Raw genomic sequence first — 23,504 nt, 5'->3', positions numbered from 1 at the left:
GAAGAACAGGGTCAGAATTTGGAGTCGGGCAGGCGTGGGTGTGAATCCTGAGGCTGCCATGTCCTCACTGAGCAAGGCTGTCCCTGTCTTAGGGATCCAGGCGTGATCGTAGTCACTTCTGGGGCTGCTCTGAGGATTCAGTGAGAGGAGGGCTTTCTGAACTGGGAAGAGCTTATAAATGTTGCCTGTTTCCACTGCTTGGTAGTGTGGGCTCAGGGGTGGCTACTTGGATGCTTCCAGAGCCCAGGCAGGTAACATGACCAGGTAAGGTTGGCCCGTTGTCATGGGCCATAGGGCATGGTGGGGACTGTGATCTGGAGAGGGTGTGCCCTGTCTAAGGCGGTGGGTGCCAGGGGGCATCTGGGCTCAACGTGGCCAGATCTGCTGATTGTTCGAAGGAAACCAGTAGCCTGGATTTTTGCAGGGACATTTCTGTAGTTTTCACTCTGGCCTCACAAAGTACATGATGGGCAGCGACAGCCCGAGGCCACCTCCTTGAGACTTACCTGATGGGCACACCGCTGCTTACCCCTCAGCTGCACCTCCCTGGGCCCCAGATCTCCAGCAGTGTTGAGGTCCTCAGGTCCTGACTTTTGTCCCACCCCCACCCCCAGTGAAGGGGAGTGGGATTTCTACTGGTGCGATGTTAGCTGGCTCCGGGAGAATTTCGACCACACCTACATGGATGAGCACGTGCGGATCAGTCACTTCCGAAACCACTACGAGGTGAGCTGGGTGGGCCCAGGGGACTGGGTGTGGCAATGAGCAGGGGCTGGCTTGGGGGTACAAGGACCAGAATGGAAAAGTACAAGGGAATTTGGGGTACATGCCAGGTGAGAGATATGTGCCCTAGATTCACGATGAGCTAAATAGTGTGAGGGAATAGGGATCTCAGACCTGAGGAACAGCCCACCTTGGGGAGGGGACTGAGGTCATGGGCCGTCTGACTTCAGGTGCGAAGGCTAAAGAAGCAGGATGCTTGAGGGATTATGTGATTTCAGGGTGAGGCAAGTTGAGCTGTTTGGAGTCTGGAGATGGGAGAGAGCTCTGGGAGGAACCATACCACAAAGATGGGACTCGAGGGGCCAGTGGTGGGAGATTTAAAAAGTTTAGTGCAGCTTAGCAGTTAGAAAAAGAATTTTGGCATCAGACAGGCCGGGTCAAACCCTGGCTGTGCTGCCTGTTAGCTGGATAGCTCTGGGCAACTGACAACCTTCTGAGCCTCAGTTTCCTCACCTGTAAAGTGGGGATAATTATAGAATAGCAGGCTCTCAGTCAAAGTTACTCTCATTGTTACTCTTTTTTTAACCCTTTTTTTTTTAAGATTTATTTTTATTTATTTATTTTGGCTGGGCCGGGTCTTAGTTGAGGCACGTGGGATCTTCGTTGTGGCGTGTGGAATCTTTTAGTTGCAGCATGCGGGCTTCTTAGTTGCGGCATGCAGCATCTAGTTCCCTGACCAGGGACTGAACCCAGGCACCCTGCATTGGGAGCACAGAGTCCTTCCCACTGGACCACCAGGGGAGTCCCTCTTATTGTTACTCTTACCATACAGAGAATGGGGGCTGTGGGGGGCAGTTGGTGGGGTGGTTGGAGAGGGGCAGTTGGTGGGACGGGTGGTGCAGGGCAGTGGGCATGAGCGCCAATGGCCTGCCTGTCCATCATGCTGCTCAGCTGACCCGCAAGAACTACATGGTGAAGAACCTGAAGCGCTTCCGGAAACAGCTGGAGCGCGAGGCGGGAAAGCTGGAGGCAGCCAAGTGCGACTTCTTCCCCAAAACCTTTGAGATGCCCTGCGAGTACCGTCTGTTTGTGGAGGAGTTTCGCAAAAACCCAGGAATCACCTGGATCATGAAGCCTGTGAGTGCCCAGTGCTGGGGACTGGGGAGAGGGGGTGTCCCAGGGACCAGAGCAGGGATCCTCCATTGACACAGGAGTCTGCCAATGGAGAAGGACAGGACTCTGCCTGGGAATTCAGCCTTAGATGCACCATCTGCCTTTCCCTAAAGCAGGGGTCCCCAACTCCCGGTCCGGAACCTGTTAGGAAGCAGATGCACAGCAGGAGATGAGCGGCGGGCGAGGGAGCAAAGCTTCATCTGCTGCTCCCCATCACTCTCCATTGCTCCCCATCTCTCCCCATCGCTCCCCATCACTCCCCATCTCTCCCCATCTCTCCCCATCACTTCCCATCTCTCCCCATCACTCCCCATCGCTCCCCATCACTCCCCATCACTCCCCATCTCTCCCCATTGCTCCATCTGCCGCTCCCCATCGCTCCCCATTGCTCCCCATCACTCCCCATCGCTCCCCAACTCTCCCCATCACTCCCCATCGCTCCCCATCTCTCCCCATCGCTCCCCATTGCTCCCCATCTCTCCCCATCTCTCCCCATCACTCCCCATCACTCCCCATCGCTCCATCTACTGCTCCCCATCTCTCCCCATCGCTGCCCATTGCTCCATCTCCCACTCCCCATCTCTCTCCATCTCTCCACATTGCTCTCCATCTCTCCCCATCGCTCCTCATCTCTCCCCATCTCTCCCCATTTCTTCCCATCTCTCCCCATCACTCCCCATCGCTCTATCTGCTGCTACTCATTGCTCCCCATCGCTCGCATTACTGCCTGAACCACCCCCACCCTCACCCCTGTCCGTGGGAAAAATTGTCTTCCACAAAACTGGTCCCTGGTGCCAAAAAGTTTGGGGACCACTGCCCTAAAGGACTGACTACATCTCCTCCTCTCTGCAGTGTGTGGACCCAGCACCTATGACTGCTGGTATACAGTAGATGCTCAATAAATGTTCACTAGATAAACAAGTGATCCTCAGGACACCAAGGCAGGGAATCCAGAGTCTCTCTTCCTGAAATGAATGAAAACAATGGCCAGGCTGTGAGAAGTGCTTTACTTGCATTGCCCCACTTCTTGTAATGGTCCTTGGGAGGAGGTATTACCAGCCCCATTTTAAAGATGAGGAGCCTGAGACCTACTCATTCAAGCATCCCACAAATGCTTATTGAGCACTTGCCATGTGCCAGGCACAGAACTAGATGGTGGGGATACAGCTCTCAGCAAGTCAGACGTGGGTCTCTGCCCTCCTTGAGGGCAGACAATATGCAGAGGATACACGTGTGATTATAGCTGTGCTAAGTGTCAATAAGGAGAATGGTGCCAGCAGAGGAAACAGCAGGAGGATTTCCCCCAGCCCTTCAGCAGGCTTCTCAGAAGAAGTGAGAGATTGGGCTCTGAGACCAAACCCCTTGGTTCAAATATTAGCTGTACCACCTACTGTGTGACTTCAGGCAGATTACTTAACTTCTCTGTGTCCCGGTTTCCCCATCTTCAAAGTGAGAATAACTATAGCACCTATCACATAATGTTGTGTGACTAAATGAGTTAACACAGGTACAGCACATATTAGGTCCTCAATGAATGATAGTTGTTGTTGTTATAAGAATTAGTATTGAAAAACAAACAAACAAAAGAAAACAAATAAATTTTTTAAAAAGAATTAGTATTGAGCTTCAACCTGAAGGATGCAGAGGAGTCAGCCTGGAGAAGGGCAGAGGTAGGGAAGAGCATTCCAGGAAGAGGGAACTGCATGACCAAAGGCCTTGCATCTGGAGGAAGCCCTAGATCAAGAAACTGAGTGGGGCAAGGGTACCAGAACACCTGCCGGCCCCTCAGCCCTTCCTCGTGCCAGGACTGGCTCTCACCACAATGCCACCATGGCCTTGAATGGCATCATCAAAGCCCCCCTAGTATTTTCTGGGATTGGAAATGTGCTTGGCCCCAGGAAGGGAGTTGGGGGGTAAGGTAGGAGGGGGCAGCCCCCCTTGTGGAGCTGGAGATGGGCTAGTGTTGGCTCATGCAGATTTAGCCAATAGCACAGGTGAGTGGAGGGGGAAACTGGCAAAAAACACCAAGTGCTCCCAAAGAGGCCAGAGCCAGGATTTACCCAGGCCTCCTGAAGTCTCACTGGAAGGCTCGGCCCCCTTCCCAGGAAGGCGGGAAGGCCAGCGAGGAGGGCTCAGAAGGGTGTTAGGCAGATGAACACTGCAACCCACCGGGCGATCCCAATTCCCACCATTATCTCCTCAGACAAATGGTAATTTGTGCAAATTGGGAACAAGCAATTGCATATTAAGTTGATTCCTTTCCCAGCCCCCGCCTTTGTTAGCAGCAGAGACAGCTGTAATTAAGAGGAGGAATCTTGGCTCCGTGTGTGTGTGTGTGTGTGTGTGTGTGTGTGTGTGTGTGTGTGTGTGTGTGTGTCCTCTCTCCTGAATCGCTGAGGCGCCCTGTCTGGCATGGAGAGTGGGTGCTTCTAGTTAGAAGCCTGGTTCTGATTCTGACCCACCACTTATGAGCTGTGTGATCCTGAGCAGGTTACTAAACCCCTCTCAGTCCATTTCCTCATCTGTAAAACGGCCTTAATGGGTATACCTGCCTTACAGGGTTGTGAGAGGGTTCAGTGAAGTTACACATGAATTATACAAGCTGTATAAAGGGCTTGGCTCTTAGGTGCCCAATAATTAACCGCTTTTATTGTTATCACCGAGAGTCCAGACAACACTGCCTCTTCCCGCTGCCCCTGGGGAGCACTGGGTCAGTGCTTCCCAAATTTTAACGTGCTCACAAATCATCAGGGATCTGGCTAAAATGCAGAGCCCCTTTCAGCAGGTCTGGGTGGGGCCTGAGAGTCTGCCTTGCTAACCACCTCCCAGTGATGCCACTGGGGCTGGTCCACAGACAACACTTTGAGTAGTGAGAATATAGAGGGGCAGTTCTCAAACTTGAGAATTTTCTGGAAAGCTTATTAAAGCACACCCCCCCAGAGTGTTGGCTTCAGTAGGCCTGGTATGGGGCCTGAGAATATGCATTTCTAACAAATTCCCAGCTGCAGCAGTCAGGGATCTCCATGGAAATGGAACCGTTAGTGTGTGTATAAGGAAGTGGCTGTGTGATATTGCGGGAGCTGGTGAGTCTGAAATCTGTGAGGGCAGAAAACTCAGGCAGGATTTCTCTGTTACAGTCTTGAGGCAGAATTGCTTTCTTTTTCCAGAAGCCTCAAGTTTTGCTCTTAAGCCCTCACCTGATTGGATGAAGCTCACCCAGATGATCCAGACTGATATCTTTTATTTAAAGTCTGCTGATTTTAGATGTTAATCACCTCTATAAAATACCTTAACAGCAACATCTAGATGAGCATTTGACCAAACAAGTGGACACCATTGCCCAGCCAGGTTGACACATGCAATTAACCATCATACCAGGCTATGAGGATGCTACTGGTCTAGGTACCACACTCTGAGAACCACTGAGCTAGATCATTAGCTCTGGGATCCTGTTGTTTGGATTCCTTTGGTGTGGGGAAAAGTTAAAGAAGAAAAAATGTTCACATAGTTCACATAGTTGCAGTAGCCGGGCCAGTTGGGGCAGCCACCCGCCTGCCTTTTCCCTCAGATGTCTCCTCTGCCCTGTTCCCCAGGGCCTGCGAGCCTCCACCTTCCTCTTCGTGACGGCAGAGCAGTCCTAGAAAGAGGGGTTTGAGTTGGACTCAGAAGGGAGCAGGCAGCATCACCCCCTTCACGCCACCCCATCAGTCTAGTGTAAAGCCCATCTCAATCCGAACTTTTTTTTCCATCTAAGTGTTCTCCCCTCCCACCAGCCCAGGCCCTCTGGTTTGTCAGGGAAACGGACAGGACCCAGATCATAGGGACCACGCTTTCTCCTCTAGCCTCCCTTGTGTGGCTAGGAAGCAGGTGCTGGGCTCTCAGGACCCTGTCTGTCCGTCTCTCTGTGTGTCCACAGAACTGGTCTAACGCTTCACTCAGGGCTGTGAGCATCCTGGGCAACCACTGTGCTGCTCTGGGCTTTGGGGGTCCTCTGTCCAAAGTGCAGGATGGTAAGAGCCGAGTTTTAACATTCTCTTACGCGGGTTTACCCCAACCAGAGCTTCTCACACTTTTTCACTGAAATCTCCCAAGAGTTGAGATGTTTTGGATGCAGATAACAGAAAACCCAGTTCACAGTAGCTCAGACAAGAAGGCAGGAGTTCTGAACTGTTCTCTTTGGCATCTGGTGTAATGTGTGGACCCCATCACAGAATAGTGTTTTTAAACGCATAACATAAAGTATGTTTGATTATAAAAGAAAGCAACTGTATCGAAAAACAGTTACAAGCTGTGTTTGTCTGGCTCCTCTGAGAAACAGATTTAACAGGCCAGAGTTTGGCCTGTGAGACGAGGCGGAGGGAGCCTGGGGAGGCTGAGGGAGCTGTCACCCCACCAAGGCCAACCCCAGTGAGGGAGAGAGGGAAGGAAGGGTGGGCGAAGTCTCCTAATGCCCCGTGGCCTGACGGAAGTTCAACGAGGCCTGCGGAGGCCTCAAGCCCAAGTCGCTGTCAGGAGTCCCCTGTCTCCCAGGAGTGGGCCAGCCTTCAGATCCTTGCATCGAGAAGATGCAAGAAATGTTTAACAAAGATCTAGAAGAATTAAAGAACAAACAAACAGAGATGAAAAATTCAATAACTGAAATGAAAAATACACTAGAAGGAATCAATAGCAGAATAACTGAGGCAGAAGAACAGATAAGTGACCCAGAAGACAGAATGGTGGAATTCACTGCTGCAGAACAGAATAAAGAAAAAAGAATGAAAAGAAATGAAGACAGCCTAAGAGACCTCTGGGACAACATTAAACGCAACAACTTTCACATTATAGGGGTCCCAGAAGGAGAAGAGAGAGAGAAAGGACTCGAGAAAATATTTGAAGAGATTATAGTCGACAACTTCCCTAACATGGGAAAGGAAATAGCCACCCAAGTCCAGGAAGCGCAGCGAGTCCCATACAGGATAAACCCAAGGAGAAACACACTGAGACACATAGTAATCAAACTAGCAAAATTGAAGACAAAGAAAAATTATTGAAAGCAGCAAGGGAAAAACGACAAATAACATACAAGGGAACACCCATAAGGTTAACAGCTGATTTCTCAGCAGAAACTCTATAAGCCAGAAGGGAGTGGCATGATATACTTAAGGTAATGAAAGGGAAGGACCTACAACCAAAATTACTCTACCTGGCAAGGATCTCATCCAGATTTGATGGAGAAATCAAAAGCTTTAAGACAAGCAAAAGCTAAGAGAATTCAGCACCACCAAACCAGCTCTACAACAAATGCTAAAGGAACTTCTCTAAGTGGGAAACACAAGAGAAGGAAAGGACCTACAAAAACAAACCCAAAACAATTAAGAAAATGGTAATAGGAACATACATATTGATAATTACCTTAAAGGTAAATGGATTAAATGCCCCAACCAAAAGACACAGGCTTGCTGAATGGATACAAAAACAACACTCATATATATGCTGTCTACAAGAGACCCACTTCAGACCTAGGGGCACGTACAGACTGAAAGTGAGGGGAAGGAAAAAGATATTCCATGCAAATGGAAATCAAAAGAAAACTGGAGTAGCAATACTCGTATCAGATAAAATAGACTTTAAAATAAAGAATGTTACAAGAGACAAGGAAGGACACTACATAACGATCAAGGGATCAATCCAAGAAGAAGATATAACAATTATAAATATATATGCACCCACACAGGAGCACCTCAATACATAAGGCAACTGCTAATAGCTATAAAAGAGGAAATCGACAGTAATACAATAATAGTGGGGGATTTTAACACCTCACTTACACCAATGGACAGATCATCCAAACAGAAAATTAATAAGGAAACACAAGATTTAAATGACACAATAGACCAGATAGATTTAATTGATATTTATAGGACATTCCATCCAAAAACAGCAGATTACACTTTCTTCTCAAGTGCACACAGAACATTCTCCAGGATACATCACATCTTGGGTCACAAATCAAGCCTCAGTAAATATAAGAAAATTGAAATCATATCCAGCATCTTTTCTGACCACAACGCTATGAGATTAGAAATCAATTACAGGGAAAAAGACATAAAAAACACAAACACACATGGAGGCTAAACAATACGTTACTAAATAACCAAGAGATCACTGAAGACATCAAAGAGGAAATCAAAAAGTACCTAGAGACAAATGCCAACGAAAACATGGTGATACATACCTATGGGATGCAGCAAAAGGAGTTCTAAGAGGGAAGTTTATAGCAATACAAGCCTACCTCAAGAAACAAGAAACATCTCAAATCAACAATCTAACCTTACACCTAAGGGAACTAGAGAAAGAAGAACAAACAAAACCCAAAGTTAGCAGAATGAAAGAAATCGTAAAGATCAGAGCAGAAATAAATGAAATAGAAACAAAGAAAACAATAGCAACGATCAGTAAAACTAAAAGCTGGTTCTTTGAGAAGATAAACAAAATTGATAAACCATTAGCCAGACTCATCAAGAAAAAGAGGGAGAGGAGTCATATCAATAAAATTAGAAATGAAAAAGGGGAAGTTACAACAGACACCGCAGAAATACAAAGCATCCTAAGAGACTACTACAAGCAACTCTATGCCAATAAAATGGACAACCTGGAAGAAATGGACAAATTCTTAGAGAGATATAACCTTCCAAGACTGAACCAGGAAGAAACAGAAACTATGAACAGACCAGTCACAAGTAATGAAATTGAAACTGTGATTAAAAATCTTCCAACTAACAAAAGTCTAGGACCAGATGGCTTCACAGGTGAATTCTATCAAACATTTAGAGAAGAGCTAACACCCATCCTTCTGAAACTCTTCCAAAAAACTGTGGAGGAAGGAACACTCCCAAACTCATTCTATGAGGCCACAATCACCCTGATACCAAACCAGACAAAGATACTACAAAAAAAGAAAATTACAGACCAATATCACTGAAGAATATAGATGCAAAAATCCTCAACAAAATACTAGCAAACAGAATCCAGCAACACATTAAAAGGATCATACACCATGATCAAGTGGGAGTTATCCCAGGGATGCAAGGATTCTTCAATATATGCAAATCAATCAATGTGATACACCATATTAACAAATTGAAGAACAAAAACCATATGATCATCCCAATAGATGCAGAAAAACTTTTGACAAAATTCAACACCCATTTATGATAAAAACTCTCCAGAAAGTGGAGCATAGAGGGAACCTACCTCAACATAACAAAGGCCATATATGACAAACCCACAGCAAACATCATTCTCAATGGTGAAAAACTGAAAGCATTTCCTCTAAGATCAGGAACGAGACAAGGACGTCCACTCTCACTACTATTATTCCACATAGTTTTGGAAGTCCTAACCATGGCAATCAGAGAAGAAAAAGAAATAAAAGGAATACAAATTGGAAAAGAAGAAGTAAAACTGTCACTGTTTGCAGATGACATGATACTATACACAGAGAATCCTAAAGATGCCACCAGAAAACTACTAGAGCTAATCAATGAATTTGGTAAAGTTGCAGGATACAAAATTAATGCACAGAAATCTCTTGCATTCCTATACACTAATGATGAAAAATCAGAAAGAGAAATTAAGGGAATACTCCCATTTACCATTGCAACAAAAAGAATAAAATACCTAGGAATAAACCTACCTAGGGAGACAAAAAACCTGTATGCAGAAAACTAGAAGACACTGATGAAATAAATTAAAGATGATACAAACAGAGAGATATACCATGTTCTTGGATTGGAAGGATGAATATTGTGAAAATGACTATACTACCCAAAGCAATCTACAGATTCAATGCAATCCCTATCAAATTACCAATGGCATTTTTTACAGAACTAGAACAAAAAGTCTTAAAATTTGTATGGAGACAAAAAAGACTCCCAGTAGCCAAAGCAGTCTTGAGGGAAAAAAATGGAGCTGGATGAATCAGACTCCCTGACTTCAGACTATACTACAAAGCTACAGTAATCAAGACAATATGCTACTGGCACAAAAACAGAAATATAGATCAATGGAAGAGGATAGAAAGCCCAGAGATAAACCCATGCACCTATGGTCAACTATGACAAAGAAGGCAAGGATATACAATGGAGAAAAGACAGTCTCTTCAATAAGTGGTGCCAGGAAAACTGGACAGCTACATGTAAACGAATGGAATTAGAACACTCCCTACCACCATACACAAAAATAAACTCAAAATGGATTCAAGACCTAAATGTAAGACTGAACACTATAAAACTCTTAGAGGAAAACATAGGAAGAACACTCTTTGACATAAACGACAGCAAGATCTTTTTTGATCCACCTCCTAGAGTAATGGAAATAAAAACAAAAATAAACAAATGGGACCTAATGAAACCTAAAAGCTTTTGCAAAGCAAAGGAAGCTACAAACAAGACGAAAAGACAACCCTCAGAATGGGAGAAAATATTTGCAAACGAATCAATGGACAAAGGATTAATCTCCAAAATATATAAACACCTCATGCAGCTCAATATTAAAAAGACAAACAGCCCAATCCAAAAATGGCCAGAAAACCTAAATAGACATTTCTCCAAAGAAGACATACAGATGGCCAAGAAGCACATGAAAAGCTGCCCAACATCACTAGTTATTAGGGAAATGCAAATCAAAACTACAATGAGGTATCACCTCACACCAGTTAGAATGGGCATCATCAGAACATCTACAAAGAACAAATGCTGGAGAAGGTGTGGAGAAAAGGGAACCCTCTTGCACTGCTGGTGGGAATGTAAATTGATACAGCCACTATGGAGAACAGTATGGAGGTTCCTTAAAAAACTAAAAATAGAATTACCATATGATCCAGCAATCCCACTCCTGGGCATATTCCCTGAGAAAATCATAATTCAAAAAGTCACAGGCACCCCAATGTTCATTGCAGCACTATTTACAATAGCCAGGTCATGGAAGCAACGTAAATGCCCATTGACAGACAAATGGATAAAGAAGATGTGGTACATATATACAATGGAATATTGTTCAGCCATAAGAAGGAATGAAATCGGGTCATTTGTAGAGACGTGGATGAATCTAGAGACTGTCATACAGAGTGAAGTAAGTCAGAAAGAGAAAAACAAATATCGTATATTAACGCATATATGTGGAACCTTGAAAAATAGTACAGATGAACCGGTTTCCAGGGCAGAAATTGAGACACAGATGTAGAGAACAAACATATGGACACCAAGGGGGGAAAGCGGTGTGGGGCAGGGGTGGTGGTGTGAAGAATTGGGAGATTGGGAGTGACATGTATACACTAATATGTATAAAATGGATGACTAATAAGAACCTGCTGTATAAAAAAATAAATAAAATTAAATTAAAAAAAAACCAAATTTGCATAGCTTGTTATAATTTATATCCAACCTCAGTGTCTACCTTTGCAAAACTTTGGGACTAATGGTACATGGAACCTAACTGAGATGCTGTGATTTAAATAAGAGAGAATTTTTATTCAAATTAAGTACATATAGGATTCCAGCTTTAGTGGGCGTTACTGTCTCCCCAGTATCCATTCCACTGCGGCTCCCCCATTCTATAGTGTAGATTCTATTTGGACTGAGTTTTTCCAGGTGATCCCATCTCTATCGCCCATGTTTTCCTGTCTCCTCAGTAAAATTCTCTCACTTCCATTTTATGAATTTTGTCAAGTGGCCCCTTAGTTATCTATAAATGCGTAATTCTAATTACACATAATTCCAGTGTTTCCCTTTGGTGTTTGGAGGCTATCTTTAAGGAGTCTGAGATTTTCTGTCCCTTCTCCTGTTGACAAAGGGAAAAAAGCAAAACCATTTCTATAGTAGTATCATATGCAATAGTTTTCTTGTAGTTATCCCTCCACATAATTATAGCCAACACTCAACTGTCCTTTAAGAAAATTCATGATATGACTTTCTAGACAGAATTCAGAAACTAATTAATTACAATACAACAGACTTCTTTACCAAAAATACATTCAAGGGCTCCTTTTAAAAAGCAAACTTCTGTTGCACATAATTAAAGAATCATAGACCTTGATGGGTCTTTTATGATCATCTTTACAAATAAATTGAGATGAAGTATTCTTTTCAAGGGAATGATCACTTTGTTATTTTCACCCAACGGGATCTATGTAGCCATAATAAAGAACCAGGACATTCTATACGAGCTGAAATGGAGAGATGCTCAGGATAGAACGTGAAGTTGAAAAAGGTGCAAGCTGGTCAATCTTAGCATCTCTAGATGTGGAGCAAACAGACAACTGTGACGGAATAGCACCAGCTGTGTATTCTTGCCAAAAAGGGGAACCTGAATGTAACCAAACCTCTAGAGCTAAGTTTCATTTATAGGAAATACAAAGAAAAGAGGAATACTTTAAATGGTGCTACAAGGAAACAGACCAACCCAGAATATGGAACAGTGCACAGGACAATTGGTTTGTACACCTAGTCAATGGCAGGGGAAAGGAGGGAGGACTGTCCTCAATTAAAAGAGACTTAGGTGTCATAACAACCAAATGCAATGTAGGGAGCTGTTTAGGTCTGGACTTAAACCTATTATAAAAGGACATTTTTGAGATAATCGGGAATTTGATTATGGACTGAAGAATCAGACGCTAAGACATCATTATTAATTATGTCTTGTATGATAATGGTATTATGGTTATATAGCAGACTGTCAATCTTTTGAAAACAAGATGCACACAAGTCTGTAAGGGTGAAATAACATGACATCTGGGATTTGTTTTAAAATGAAAGTTCGATAATTTTGAATTTGTGTATTGGGAGTATGTACTATTCTCTGCTTTTGATATGTCAGAAAATTTTAATGTAGAATAGTAAATAGAGGTCTTCCCTGGTGGTGCAGTGGTTGAGAGTCCGCCTGCCGATGCAGGGGACGCGGGTTCGCGCCCCAGTCCGGGAGGATCCCACATGCCGCGGAGCGGCTAGGCCTGTGAGCCATGGCCACTGAGCCTGCGTGTCCGGAGCCTGTGCTCCGCAACGGGAGAGGCCACAGCAGTGAGAGGCCCGCGTACCGACAAAAAAAAAAAGAAAAAAGAAAATGCAAGGTGAAAAAAATAAAGCTTTAATGAGGAAATGTGTGTAAAATCCTTGTGCCTGGTTCATTGTCGAGAAGTATTAGCTTCTAATATCACCATTGTTTAGGAACTATTCCCCTAAAATTCTGTTTCTGTTGCTGCGTTCCCAAACTCCGTGGCTTGAAACAACAATCATCTCTTATTTAGCTCATGAGCCTCCGGCTTGGGCAGCACTTGACAGGGAAGGCTCATGGCTGCTCCAGCATCTACCTGGGTGGATTTACTGAGGGCTGGAGGACTCACTGCCAAGCTGACCCACTCGCTCCGCTAGCAAGTTGGTGCTGGCTGCTGGCTGGGAGTTCAGTCAGGGTTGGGGGCTGGAAGACTCAGTTGCCCCCAGTGTGGGCTTCTCCACATGACCCGAGCTTCCTCACAGCATGGTGGCTGGGTTCCAAGGGTGACCATCTCCAAAGAGAAAGCTGTGTGGAAGCTGTGTTGCCTTTTATGACCCAGCACTGGAATTCCCACAGCATCACTTCCGCCGTACACAATTAGTTGAGACAGTCCTGAAGGCTCACGCAGATTCAAGGGGAACGGACATTGACTTTCCTCTTGTTGGAAGGTGGTGGGTAGCAAGGTTGGGGAAGACATGTGGGACTGGGAATATCGTTGTGATTGCTTTTGGAAACGACAGTCTGGTGGGGCTAGATGTTAGGTGATTTCCAGTCTCAACAACTCTGATATATCACCACGCAGGAAGTTTATTTTCCACTCTTTAGGATTATTCCAGGACATCTCCTGGAATAGGCATGTCAGTGACTAACAAGGCTTTAAACAATAAAGGCTTTTCATTATCTTATATAACAAGAAAGCTGGAGGTAGGCAGTTCCAGGTTTAGGGATGTGCTCAAAGGTGCCATTAAAAGCCCGGGCTTCTTCTCTTTGTCCACTCTGCCTCCTCAGTGTGTTGGGTTTCTGTCATCAAACTTGTCACCTTATGGATGTGAGATGGCTGTTTTAGCTGCAGGTATCACCTCCTCAGATGCAGCATTTGAACAAGGGGCAGACACTTTCTCTCTCTCTCTCTCTCTCTCTCTCTCTCTCCCTCCCCCCCCACCCCCAATCTCTCCCCAACCCTAATATTTTTAACAAGGATGAAATTCTTTCCTCAAAGCCCCAAGCAGATATCTCCTTAGGTCTCTTTGGCCAAAACGGGTCACATGGTTTCCATTAGCTGCAAGGGAGGCTGGGAAAACAAGTATCTGGTCTTTCTAGCCTCCATCCTGAGAGGTGGGCTTTGTCAGTCAGGAACAAGAGGAAGTGGAATGGCTTTAGGGAAGTCAACCAACAGGGGTGGGGGTGGCGGTTCCTAGATCAAAAGGTATGAACTGTTAAAAAAATTTTTTTTAATTGAAGTTTAATAAAACAGAAAGTTCCCAAATTATTAAGGATATAGCTTGATGAATTTTCACAAGGTGAACACTAGTACCCAGATTATACACAGAGCATTGCCAGCCCCTCAGCAGCTCCCCCAGACCCCTTTCCACCCACCACCCCCAGTCACTGACAGCATAGGTTCTTTTTGTCTGTTTTGGGACTTTATATAATTGGAATCATGCAGTACAGCTACATTGTGTCTGGTTTCTCTCCTTCAACATTATGTCCGTGCGATTCATCCATACTGATGTGGGTAACTGTAAATTGTTAAGCATTGTTGTACACTATTCCATTGAGAGAATATTTATTCATTTGAGAGTTTCAAGGTTGGAGTTATTATGAATTGTGCTGCTTGGACATTGCCGTGCATGTCCATGGATGCCCACGTGCACACGTTTCTGTCACGGAGTTACCTAGGAGAGGAATCGCTGGGTCACAGGGGTGCCTGCCTTCAGTTTTAGTGGATGCTGCCCAACAGTTTCCCAACAATGCAGTGTGTGAGCGTTCCAGTTTCTCCACATCCTCACCAACACTTGGTAGTGTCTGCCTTTACTTTTAGCCATTCCTGGGGAGTGTGTAGTGCTATCATATTGGGGTTTTCATTTGCGTTTCCCTGAAGACTATGGGTCAGTGCCTTTTCATTGCTTACTCTGGGTCATCTCTCGCGAAGTGCCCAGTCAAGTCTTTGCACAGCTGTGAACCGTTGGAAGCCCTGGATGCACACTGAGTAATTGTTTTCCAAGAGAGCTGTGCACGTGTGGCTGGCCCTGCCCCACTGCCAGTGCTCCAGTATTTTGGGCACCCCATCTTCTGGGCACACACAACCCTGAACCAGGGTGCACAGCATGGCAGGCAGAGCAGGGCTAGGTTTTTAGCTCCCACTGCCCCCACCGCTGGAAGCCCTTCTTGCAACAACCCGCGACCATGCCTGATGGCCCTGCCCGCCTCACATCGTACCAAGAGCCTCGCTTTGACCAGCTGGGCCATGCTCAGAGGAGATGAGAACGAAATGAGAGTTTGCTCAGGCTGGGTGCATTTATGCTGGAGAAAAAATGGCTCCGGGGCACTTGCTCAGGGGCTGCAAATAACCAAAGGGCTGTTCTGAGGCCCAGGAACCAGATTTGTTGTAGGAGGCCTAGAGGCCAGAACCAGGCAGGCGAATTTTAACACAGGTTAAGCTGTGAAAGTTCCATGAGGTCTGGGTTACTGCTGTAGCATAAAGCCAAGCACAGAGTAGGCATCTAATAGGTACCTTCTGGATGAAATGACTGCTTAATAAAGCTATCCTGCCGTGGAGTGGGCTGTCAAGGGGCGGGGTAAGGTAGTGAGCTCCCTGGCACTGTGGATGTGCAAGGTCAGGCAGGTGACCATTATGGAGGGATGTCACAGAGGGAGCAATGCCTTTGGTGCCTGCTGCCCTGCATGGTATGAAAGATTCTCCCAACCCCTAGACTCTGTGAAGCTTTGAATTATCCATGCTGGGATTCAGTAAAGGCAGGCTGATTGCAGTATTAGCTGAAGCAAAATCTAATTAGGAAGGCAAATTGATTTCCAAAAAAAGAAGTGGATGATGTGTTCCCAGGACTGTTAGAAATGGCTTTTTAATTGTCTGCTCCTTTGTATTATTCATGCAATTGTGTGCCTTTGTGAGCTCAGTCGGTCTCTCACTTTCCTTCCCACTTCCCTCTCTCCCTCCCACCATGCTTAGCACCTTCTCTGTCCCAACCCCTTCAAGGCTGGGCTGGGCCATTCCTCAGGGACAGCTAGGGGGCCCTCGGGGACGGAAACAGAAAAATGCTGGGGAGGGGCCCCTGGGGAGGGGCCCCAGGCCCCCAAGCCCAGGGGCCAACAGGGAACCACACAGAGCTGAGAGCCAACCTTTCTGCCCTCACCCCCACCCCAGGTAGCCCGGTCGCAGGGGAAGGGCATCTTCCTCTTCCGGAGGCTGAAGGACATCATGGACTGGAAGAAGGTGAGCTTGCCCCTCCCTCTTCCTCCCCAAACCCTCCTTTGCCCTTGCATGGATGAGGGACCCCTCCTCCTTGCCCTCAAAGCTTGGAGGGCTGGCCAAGAAGCTCTGCCTGCAGGCCTGCCTATGGGTGCAGGGTCTCTGGAGCCAAATTGCCTGGGTTCAAATCCTGACCTTGCCACTTAATAGCTGTGTGACCTTGGGCAAGTCATTTCACCTCTCTGTGCCCCTGTGAATCAGTGAGTTAATATGTCTAAGAGAATGGTGCATTCTTTTCCTGGGCTTCCTGCTCACCTGGCTGCAGAGAGTTTGGCTAACTCTTCCTCCAGGTCCTGGACTGAGCCCGAGGCAGGTCCCTCCCTCCCCCAACCCCGTCTTTGTCACAGCAGAAATCCTGGTCCCAATCCTGCCTCAGCAGCTGTGTGGTCCTGGGGAAGCTGCTGAGCCCCTTAGGGATGATAACGTGCAGGGTGGGTGTGAGGGGCAGGATGACAGAACTCCACAACGGGCACCTACCGTGTCAGCAGCTCACAGCAGGTGCTCAATAAATGAATTTTTCCTCCCCACCGTGTGTCCTGATTCCTCCCATGGAACTGTCGGGGCACCGCCGCGAAGAAGCTCACCAGCTTGGGGGCTTAGCCGGCTCCAAGCGCTGTCAACCCCTCTGGCAGCCACATGAGTATAGGTGGGGGTAGCCCTGGGTCCCAGAAAGAGAAGACCTGGCTGCCTCGATGTTGAAGCAGCTTGGGGGTGGGGATGGTGGTAGGTGTAGAAAATTCTGGCCCTTGGGCCCAGAAGCCCTGAGTTCCAGCGCTCACTGCCACTGGCTGTTGTGTGACCTTACCAGGTGTGTGACATTTGCCTTTGGGCCTCGGTTTTCTCACAAGGTTACTGTGAAGGGGACAGTGGGTGGGAGAGGGCTTTGCAGATGGTGAGGTGAAAAGGAGCGTGCTATCCTCCTGAGCTGGGCTGGCCTGCAAAGAATTAGCAAGTAGAGAAGGGAGAGGAATGTCCTTGGAGGCCTGGGTGGTACTCCAGGCAGCACTGACCAACGGAACTTTCTACAGTGGTGGGAATGGTGCACACCGGTGCTCTCCAATGCCCTGACCACTAGCGACATGTTGATATACTGAACACTGGAAATGAGGCTAGTGCGACTGAAGGACTGGATTTTTAATTTATTTCCTCTTTTATTGCGGTAAAATATACATAAAACTTACCAGTCTAACTCTATTTGTGTACAATTCAATGGCATTAAGTACATTCATAGTTTTGTGCAAGTCACCACCATCCATTTCTAGAACTTTTTCATCTTCTCCAGCTGAAACTTGTAGCCGTTAAACACTAATCCCCTCCTGCCCCCCTGCCCCCAGCCCCTGGCAACCACCTTCTCCTTTCTGTCTCTATGAATTCCACTCCTCTAGGCACCTCGTATAAGTGGAATCCTACAGTATTTGTCCTTTCACGTCTGGCTTATTCCACTTAGCATGAAGCTTAAGCTTCCTCCATATTGTAGCATGTAACATCATTTCCTTTTAATCAATTTAAATATAAATGTACATAGCCACATGTGGCCAGTAGCTGCCCTACTGGGAAGCACAGATCTAGAGGCTAAATACCCAGGCTCTGGGCCCAGCCTGTGTGGGTCCACTTCCCAGCTGTACCACCAGTTGGCTGTGTTACCATGGGCAAGTCACTCCCCTTCTCTGTGCTTCAGTTTCTCATCTGTAAAACGGGAATAACATTAGTACTTTCCCGACAGGGTTGATTTAAGGATCAGATCATATACCCCCAAGTAGAGTGCCTATCACAATGCCTCATATACAGGAAATGCGAAAAAAATGTTAATAACAATTATTATTACAACTAGGCCACAAGAAGTTCTGATGACCAGAAAGATGATATTCCCGTGGAGAACTATGTAGCTCAGCATTACATCGAAAATCCCTACCTGATAGGAGGTAAGATGGCTGTCTCTGCTCCTGCCCTTCCATGGGATGGTCGGTCAGTCAGTCAACAAGCCTTGATTAGCAGCGCAACGTGGGCTCAGCCTGACACCAGGCATGATGGGATGCAAAGACAGAATCCCACCCTGCATGCTCCCACCTCCCAGCCGTTGCCCCTAAGGTTCCCCCTGCCTGGCATGCCCTTCCCTCTCCCTTCCTGGTTCACTAAAATCCTCTTCATTCTTCAAGAACCAGCTCCTTCATGCGTTTATCCAACAAATATTTACAAAGTGCCTAGTCAGTGCCAACCATCGTCCAGGGTGCTGGCTGCCCACCCTGTTCTCTTGGAGCTTACACTCCAATGAGCAGACAGCAATAAACCAGAAATAAAGAAGTAAGATAGTTGCACACAGCGGTGAGTGTTAGGAAGTAAATCAAGTGCAGAGTGAGGGAGGGCCTCTCTGCAGAGGTGACGGGAGCTGAACCCTGAATGACAGCTAGGAGTCACCCGTGGGTAGATTTGGAGGCCCCGGGGAGATGTAAGGGCCAAGGGCCTGAGGCGGAACCAGGCTATGGCGCATGAAAGCTTCTCGGATTTCCCCAGGCCGTCTCCACCTCTGCTTTTCCCACACAGGGGCCGTGAAGTACAGACACGTCAGGCAGTATGTGAGGAGGGGCGTCTTGGGAGGGTCTGGTCTGAGAGGAGCCAGTGCTCCGAAGGGGACAACATCACTTACCTCCTCTCACTTCCTCAGGAAATGTCCTTCCGCCGGGGCAGTCCGTGGTGTCTTCTCCACCCCTCCCTTTCCCAGTGACCCCATCCTCTCTCGTGGTTTTAACCACCACCCAGATCCAGTAACTCCCAGCTTTCTGCCTGCAGCCGAGACCTTGCCCCGCACCCCAGACCCTGATGTCCTGCAGCCTGTATCATCCCCTCGCAGGCATCTCTCAGCAACTCGAATCCAACAGGACTAACATCTACCCCTTGTCCTCCCCCCACCATCTGGCTCACCCACCAGCCTCCCCCTGGGGACACAGCCCTCACACCCCCAAGCCAGAAGGTGGAGACCGTTCTGGGAGCGTCCCTCTCTTCCCTCCCACATCCGGTTCTCCATCAAGTTCCCATGCAGCTTTTGAACCTGCTGGCCACCTCCATCCCAGTTCCGGACACTGTCCTCTCCCTCCAGGGCAACATGCCAGCCTCCGCATTGATGCCCACTGCTCTGGCCCCCTTCGCTCTACTCCAAACACAGTTGCCAGAGGGATCGGACACCCTTCAGTAGCTTCCCATGGTTGGTGGAACAAAATCCAAAAACTGCACATGACGTGGCCTCTGCTGACCTCACTCACATCTCCTTCCACTCTGCCCTTGGACCAAGCTCTTTGTCGCCTCTGGGCCTCTACTCAGGCAGCTCCTCCTGCGCGAAGGCCCCGCCCCCTCTGGGCTAGGCAGGCACCCGGTACCTCCTGTGGCTCGCTGGGATTCATATCTGCCTGTCAGCTGTTGTATCCCCCAAACCTAGCATGGTACACGTTCAATATTCATTACGCTGATTAGTTCTTCCCTTACCTGACAGGCCGCAAGTTTGACCTGCGTGTCTACGTGCTGGTGATGTCGGTGAGTGACCAGTACAGGTGCCTTCCTCCAGTGGCGGGGAAGGGACAGTTGGACTGGGGGACAGGGGCAGAAGCCATTCTGGGGGCACCCGTGTGAGCTGTCTGGTTTAACCTGCCTGGGAGAGCCCAGGGGGTGGGTAAACAGATCCAAGCTTTGCCGTCTCAGAGACCCCAGCAACTGGGTTGTCACTCTGCCTTCCTTCTTTATTCATTCAGTCATCCATGGTAACCACAGCTAGAATGTATTGAGCACCGGGCCCAGTATTTAGCGGGTTTTATCTCATTCAGTCCTCCTAATAACCAGGGAGGTAGGATCTTTTATTGGCCTCATTTGACAGATAAGGAAACAGATCAGAGGGACTGAGTGACTGGCTTGAGGTCACACAGATGGTGAGTGGCAGGGCTGGGACTTGGATCCAGGCATCCTACTCTCTTAACAAAGGAGGTGCTATACTCCCTCCACCCATGCATTCGACAAACACTTAAACCTTCCTGGTGCAATATTCTCTGCTGGGAACAGGATATAAGGGTGTCCAAGACAGGCTCGGCCCCTGTCCTCCTGGAGCTTACAGTCTGGTGGGGAATATGGACACACCGTGAGCTGGTGGGTGTCACATGTGGTGGTGGAGCAGAGAAGACACCCATTAACTTTGTTCCCTTCTGCATCTCCCTACCCTTACTTCTACCTCCAGGGAAGGAGGGGGATCGAATCAAAGGAGGGTGATGTTTGAGCAGATTCATGAAGGATGATGTGGGAGAGAAGGCAGGGCATGCCAGGCGGAGGAAACAGCAGGTGCAAAAGCTAGGAGTTGTGAAAGTGCTGGTATTGATTCCCCTTCCCTTTTCTCTCTCTCCATTTCCACCTCCCCCACAGTACATGCCGCTGCGAGCCTGGCTGTACCGGGACGGCTTCGCCCGATTCTCCAACACCCGCTTCACACTGAACAGCATTGATGACCAGTGTATCCTGGCATCCCACCCCCCACCCCTAAGTGTTCTCCACATACCCTGCTCTGCCTGTCCCCTGGCTGGTCCTGAGATAACTCATTCACTCCACAGATGTTGGCTGAGTGCCAGGCTCTGGTCTGGGCACAGGAGATACAGCAGTGAACAAGATAGCCCTGGTCACTTCCCTTCCGGAGCTTACAATCTTGTGGAGATGGGGGATCCTCCAGTGATCTGAGGAGAGCAGCCTTGCTCTGCTCAGAGCAACTCACCCCAGGCTTCTCTGCTTGGTGATCATTTCACATTGATTCATGTTCATAGGATAGGAGTGTTTGAGTCCCTTTGGAGAATGTTTGCATCCTTTTACATGCCTAGTCATCAGCTCACTCATTCACTTGAATACAATGTCCTTTTAACCCATCAAATTGACAGATATGAAAATTTTGATAACACGCTATATTGGCAAGACTAGGGGAATACATACATTGCTGGTGGAATGTGAACTGGTACAACCGCTTAGGAGGCAATCTGGCAAATTATCAAAAGACAAATGCACAGACCCTCTGACCGAGCAATTCCCTTCTGGAGTTTATCCTGCAGGTACACTAACAATATAGTAAAAGAGGGGGTTAAATGTTACTCACTGCACAGCCTTGTTGTGAGATTTTTTAAAAACGAAAATACCTAAATGAATTACTCGTTTATACAGTGGAGTACTATACAGCTGTTAAAAAGGAATGGGGGGGCTTCCCTGGTGGTGCAGTGGTTGGGAGTCCGCCTGCCGATGCAGGGGACGCGGGTTCGTGCCCCGGTCCGGGAGGATCCCACATGCCGCAGAGCGGCTGGACCTGTGAGCCATGGCCGCTGAGCCTGCACGTCCGGAGCCTGTGCTCCACAACGGGAGAGGCCACAACGGTGAGAGGCCCAAGTCCCACCAAAAAAAAAAAAAAAAAAAAAGGAACGGGGGGGCTTCCCTGGTGGCGCAGTGGTTGAGAGTCCGCCTGCCGATGCAGGGGACACGCGTTCGTGTCCCGGTCCGGGAAGATCCCACATGCCGCGGAACGGCTGGGCCCGTGAGCCATGGCCACTGAGCCTGCGCGTCCGGAGCCTGTGCTCCGCAACGGGAGAGGCCACAACAGTGAGAGGCCCACGTACCACACACACACACAAAAAAGTGTATCTCTGTATATGTTTTTGTCTGTGCCTAGATATCTCTGGAAGGATGTAGAAGAAACAGGAAACAGAATTTGCCTTTGGGAGGAGAAATGGGTAGGTGGAGACTGGGGTGGGAAGGAGACACTCCTTATATACATTTTTATACCTTTTGAATTTTGAACTATGTGAATGTATTATCTGGTTCAAATATAAACATCAAAGATTGTTTTTAAGATTTTCAGACATGAGCATCAGAGGAAAAGGGGTAGATTATCAGAAATATTTAGGAGATAAATCAGCACGACTAGATTACCTGCATATGACAAGTGCAGGTAATGACAAGTGATGTTGCCAAGCTTCTGGCTTGGGCAATCCAGCTGATGCTTTTAGTCAATTCACATCACTGTGCCTTAATTTCATTATTCAATTAAGTGTCTGTCCAAGATAATACATTCCCAACATGATAGAAGGGCTTAGGCCTACCTGAGAATTTTCTACAATTTGTTTCTTTCTATTTAGCCAACTTCAGCCTTTCCAGTATGTTTGTTTTATTTTGTGATTCTAACAAGCCTTTACCATATGCAACTCATCAAATTTACTTTACTTTCATTTTTTGCCACCTCATTTCTTATTAAAGTTAAATGATACATGTAAAGCACTTAGACAATGCCTAACCCAGAATGACTACTCAGTACACGTTAGTGGTCTCCCGACCCCCATTTAAAAGTGTTTGCTTATCTGCAGGCATCATGGGGCCTTATTAAACTGAGGCCTCTCCCAGGGCTAGTTTCTGTTTAATGAGCCTTTGCTGTGTTCACAGTGAGTGAATACACGTAATTTTCCATCCCTTCTTTTAATTGTTCTTAATTTTTAAATACTGAAATATTTAAATTCTATGAAAACTGCAGGAAAGGCTGTAACAGAAATCTATGCATCCACCATCCAGATTTAGCAGATATTAATATTTTGCCATATTTGCTTTAGAAACACAGCAACTTTTAAAATAATAAAGCAACTTGGGATCACAAAATAATAATATATAATATTATTAACCTGACTTTAAATAAATATATATAACATATAGAGTTTACACACAATTATTCAAATACATATATGCATATACACACACCCAAAATACAAAAATATTCACCTCAACACTGTAGTAGTAAACAAGCAGAAACAGCTTAACCCACCCTAGGGGGACGGTGAAATGAATGATAAAGCATTTCCAGGATCCTGTGTAGCTGTTGAATACAATGCGGTGATTGAAATGTCATGGAAAAGTACCTACAGGAATTCCCTAGCGGTCCAGTGGTTAGGATTCTGCGCTTTCACTGCTGAGGGCCCGGGTTCCATCCCTGTTTGGGAACACTAAGATCCCACAAGCTGCAAAGCTCTGCCAAGAAAAACAAACAAACAAAAACCCAACGTGTCTATCACAGACCATGAGGTGGAAACATGTG

At 46.9% G+C, this 23,504-nt stretch overlaps 1 protein-coding gene across 2 annotated transcripts in view; it reads left to right on the top strand.

The window, feature by feature from the left end:
* TTLL9 (tubulin tyrosine ligase like 9) overlaps nt 1-23,504 on the top strand; it is a 65,337-nt gene that overhangs the window by 24,879 nt on the left and 16,954 nt on the right. The window contains exons 4-9 of one of the 2 annotated variants that reach the window (XM_033433454.2): nt 615-726; nt 1,675-1,860; nt 16,313-16,381; nt 18,249-18,339; nt 19,902-19,942; nt 20,816-20,903. In XM_033433454.2, the coding sequence (XP_033289345.1) occupies nt 615-726; nt 1,675-1,860; nt 16,313-16,381; nt 18,249-18,339; nt 19,902-19,942; nt 20,816-20,903 (587 nt within the window). Of the gene's footprint in view, nt 1-424; nt 727-1,674; nt 1,861-16,312; nt 16,382-18,248; nt 18,340-19,901; nt 19,943-20,815; nt 20,904-23,504 lie in introns of both variants that reach the window. The other variant, XM_049698820.1, reaches the window with a different exon arrangement.

Source organism: Orcinus orca, chromosome 16 (genome assembly GCF_937001465.1).
Source record: "Orcinus orca chromosome 16, mOrcOrc1.1, whole genome shotgun sequence".
In the NCBI taxonomy this organism is placed as follows: domain Eukaryota; kingdom Metazoa; phylum Chordata; class Mammalia; order Artiodactyla; family Delphinidae; genus Orcinus; species Orcinus orca.
The sequence above is the reverse complement of the archived record's forward strand: the minus strand, read 5'-3'. Positions and strand labels throughout refer to the sequence as shown.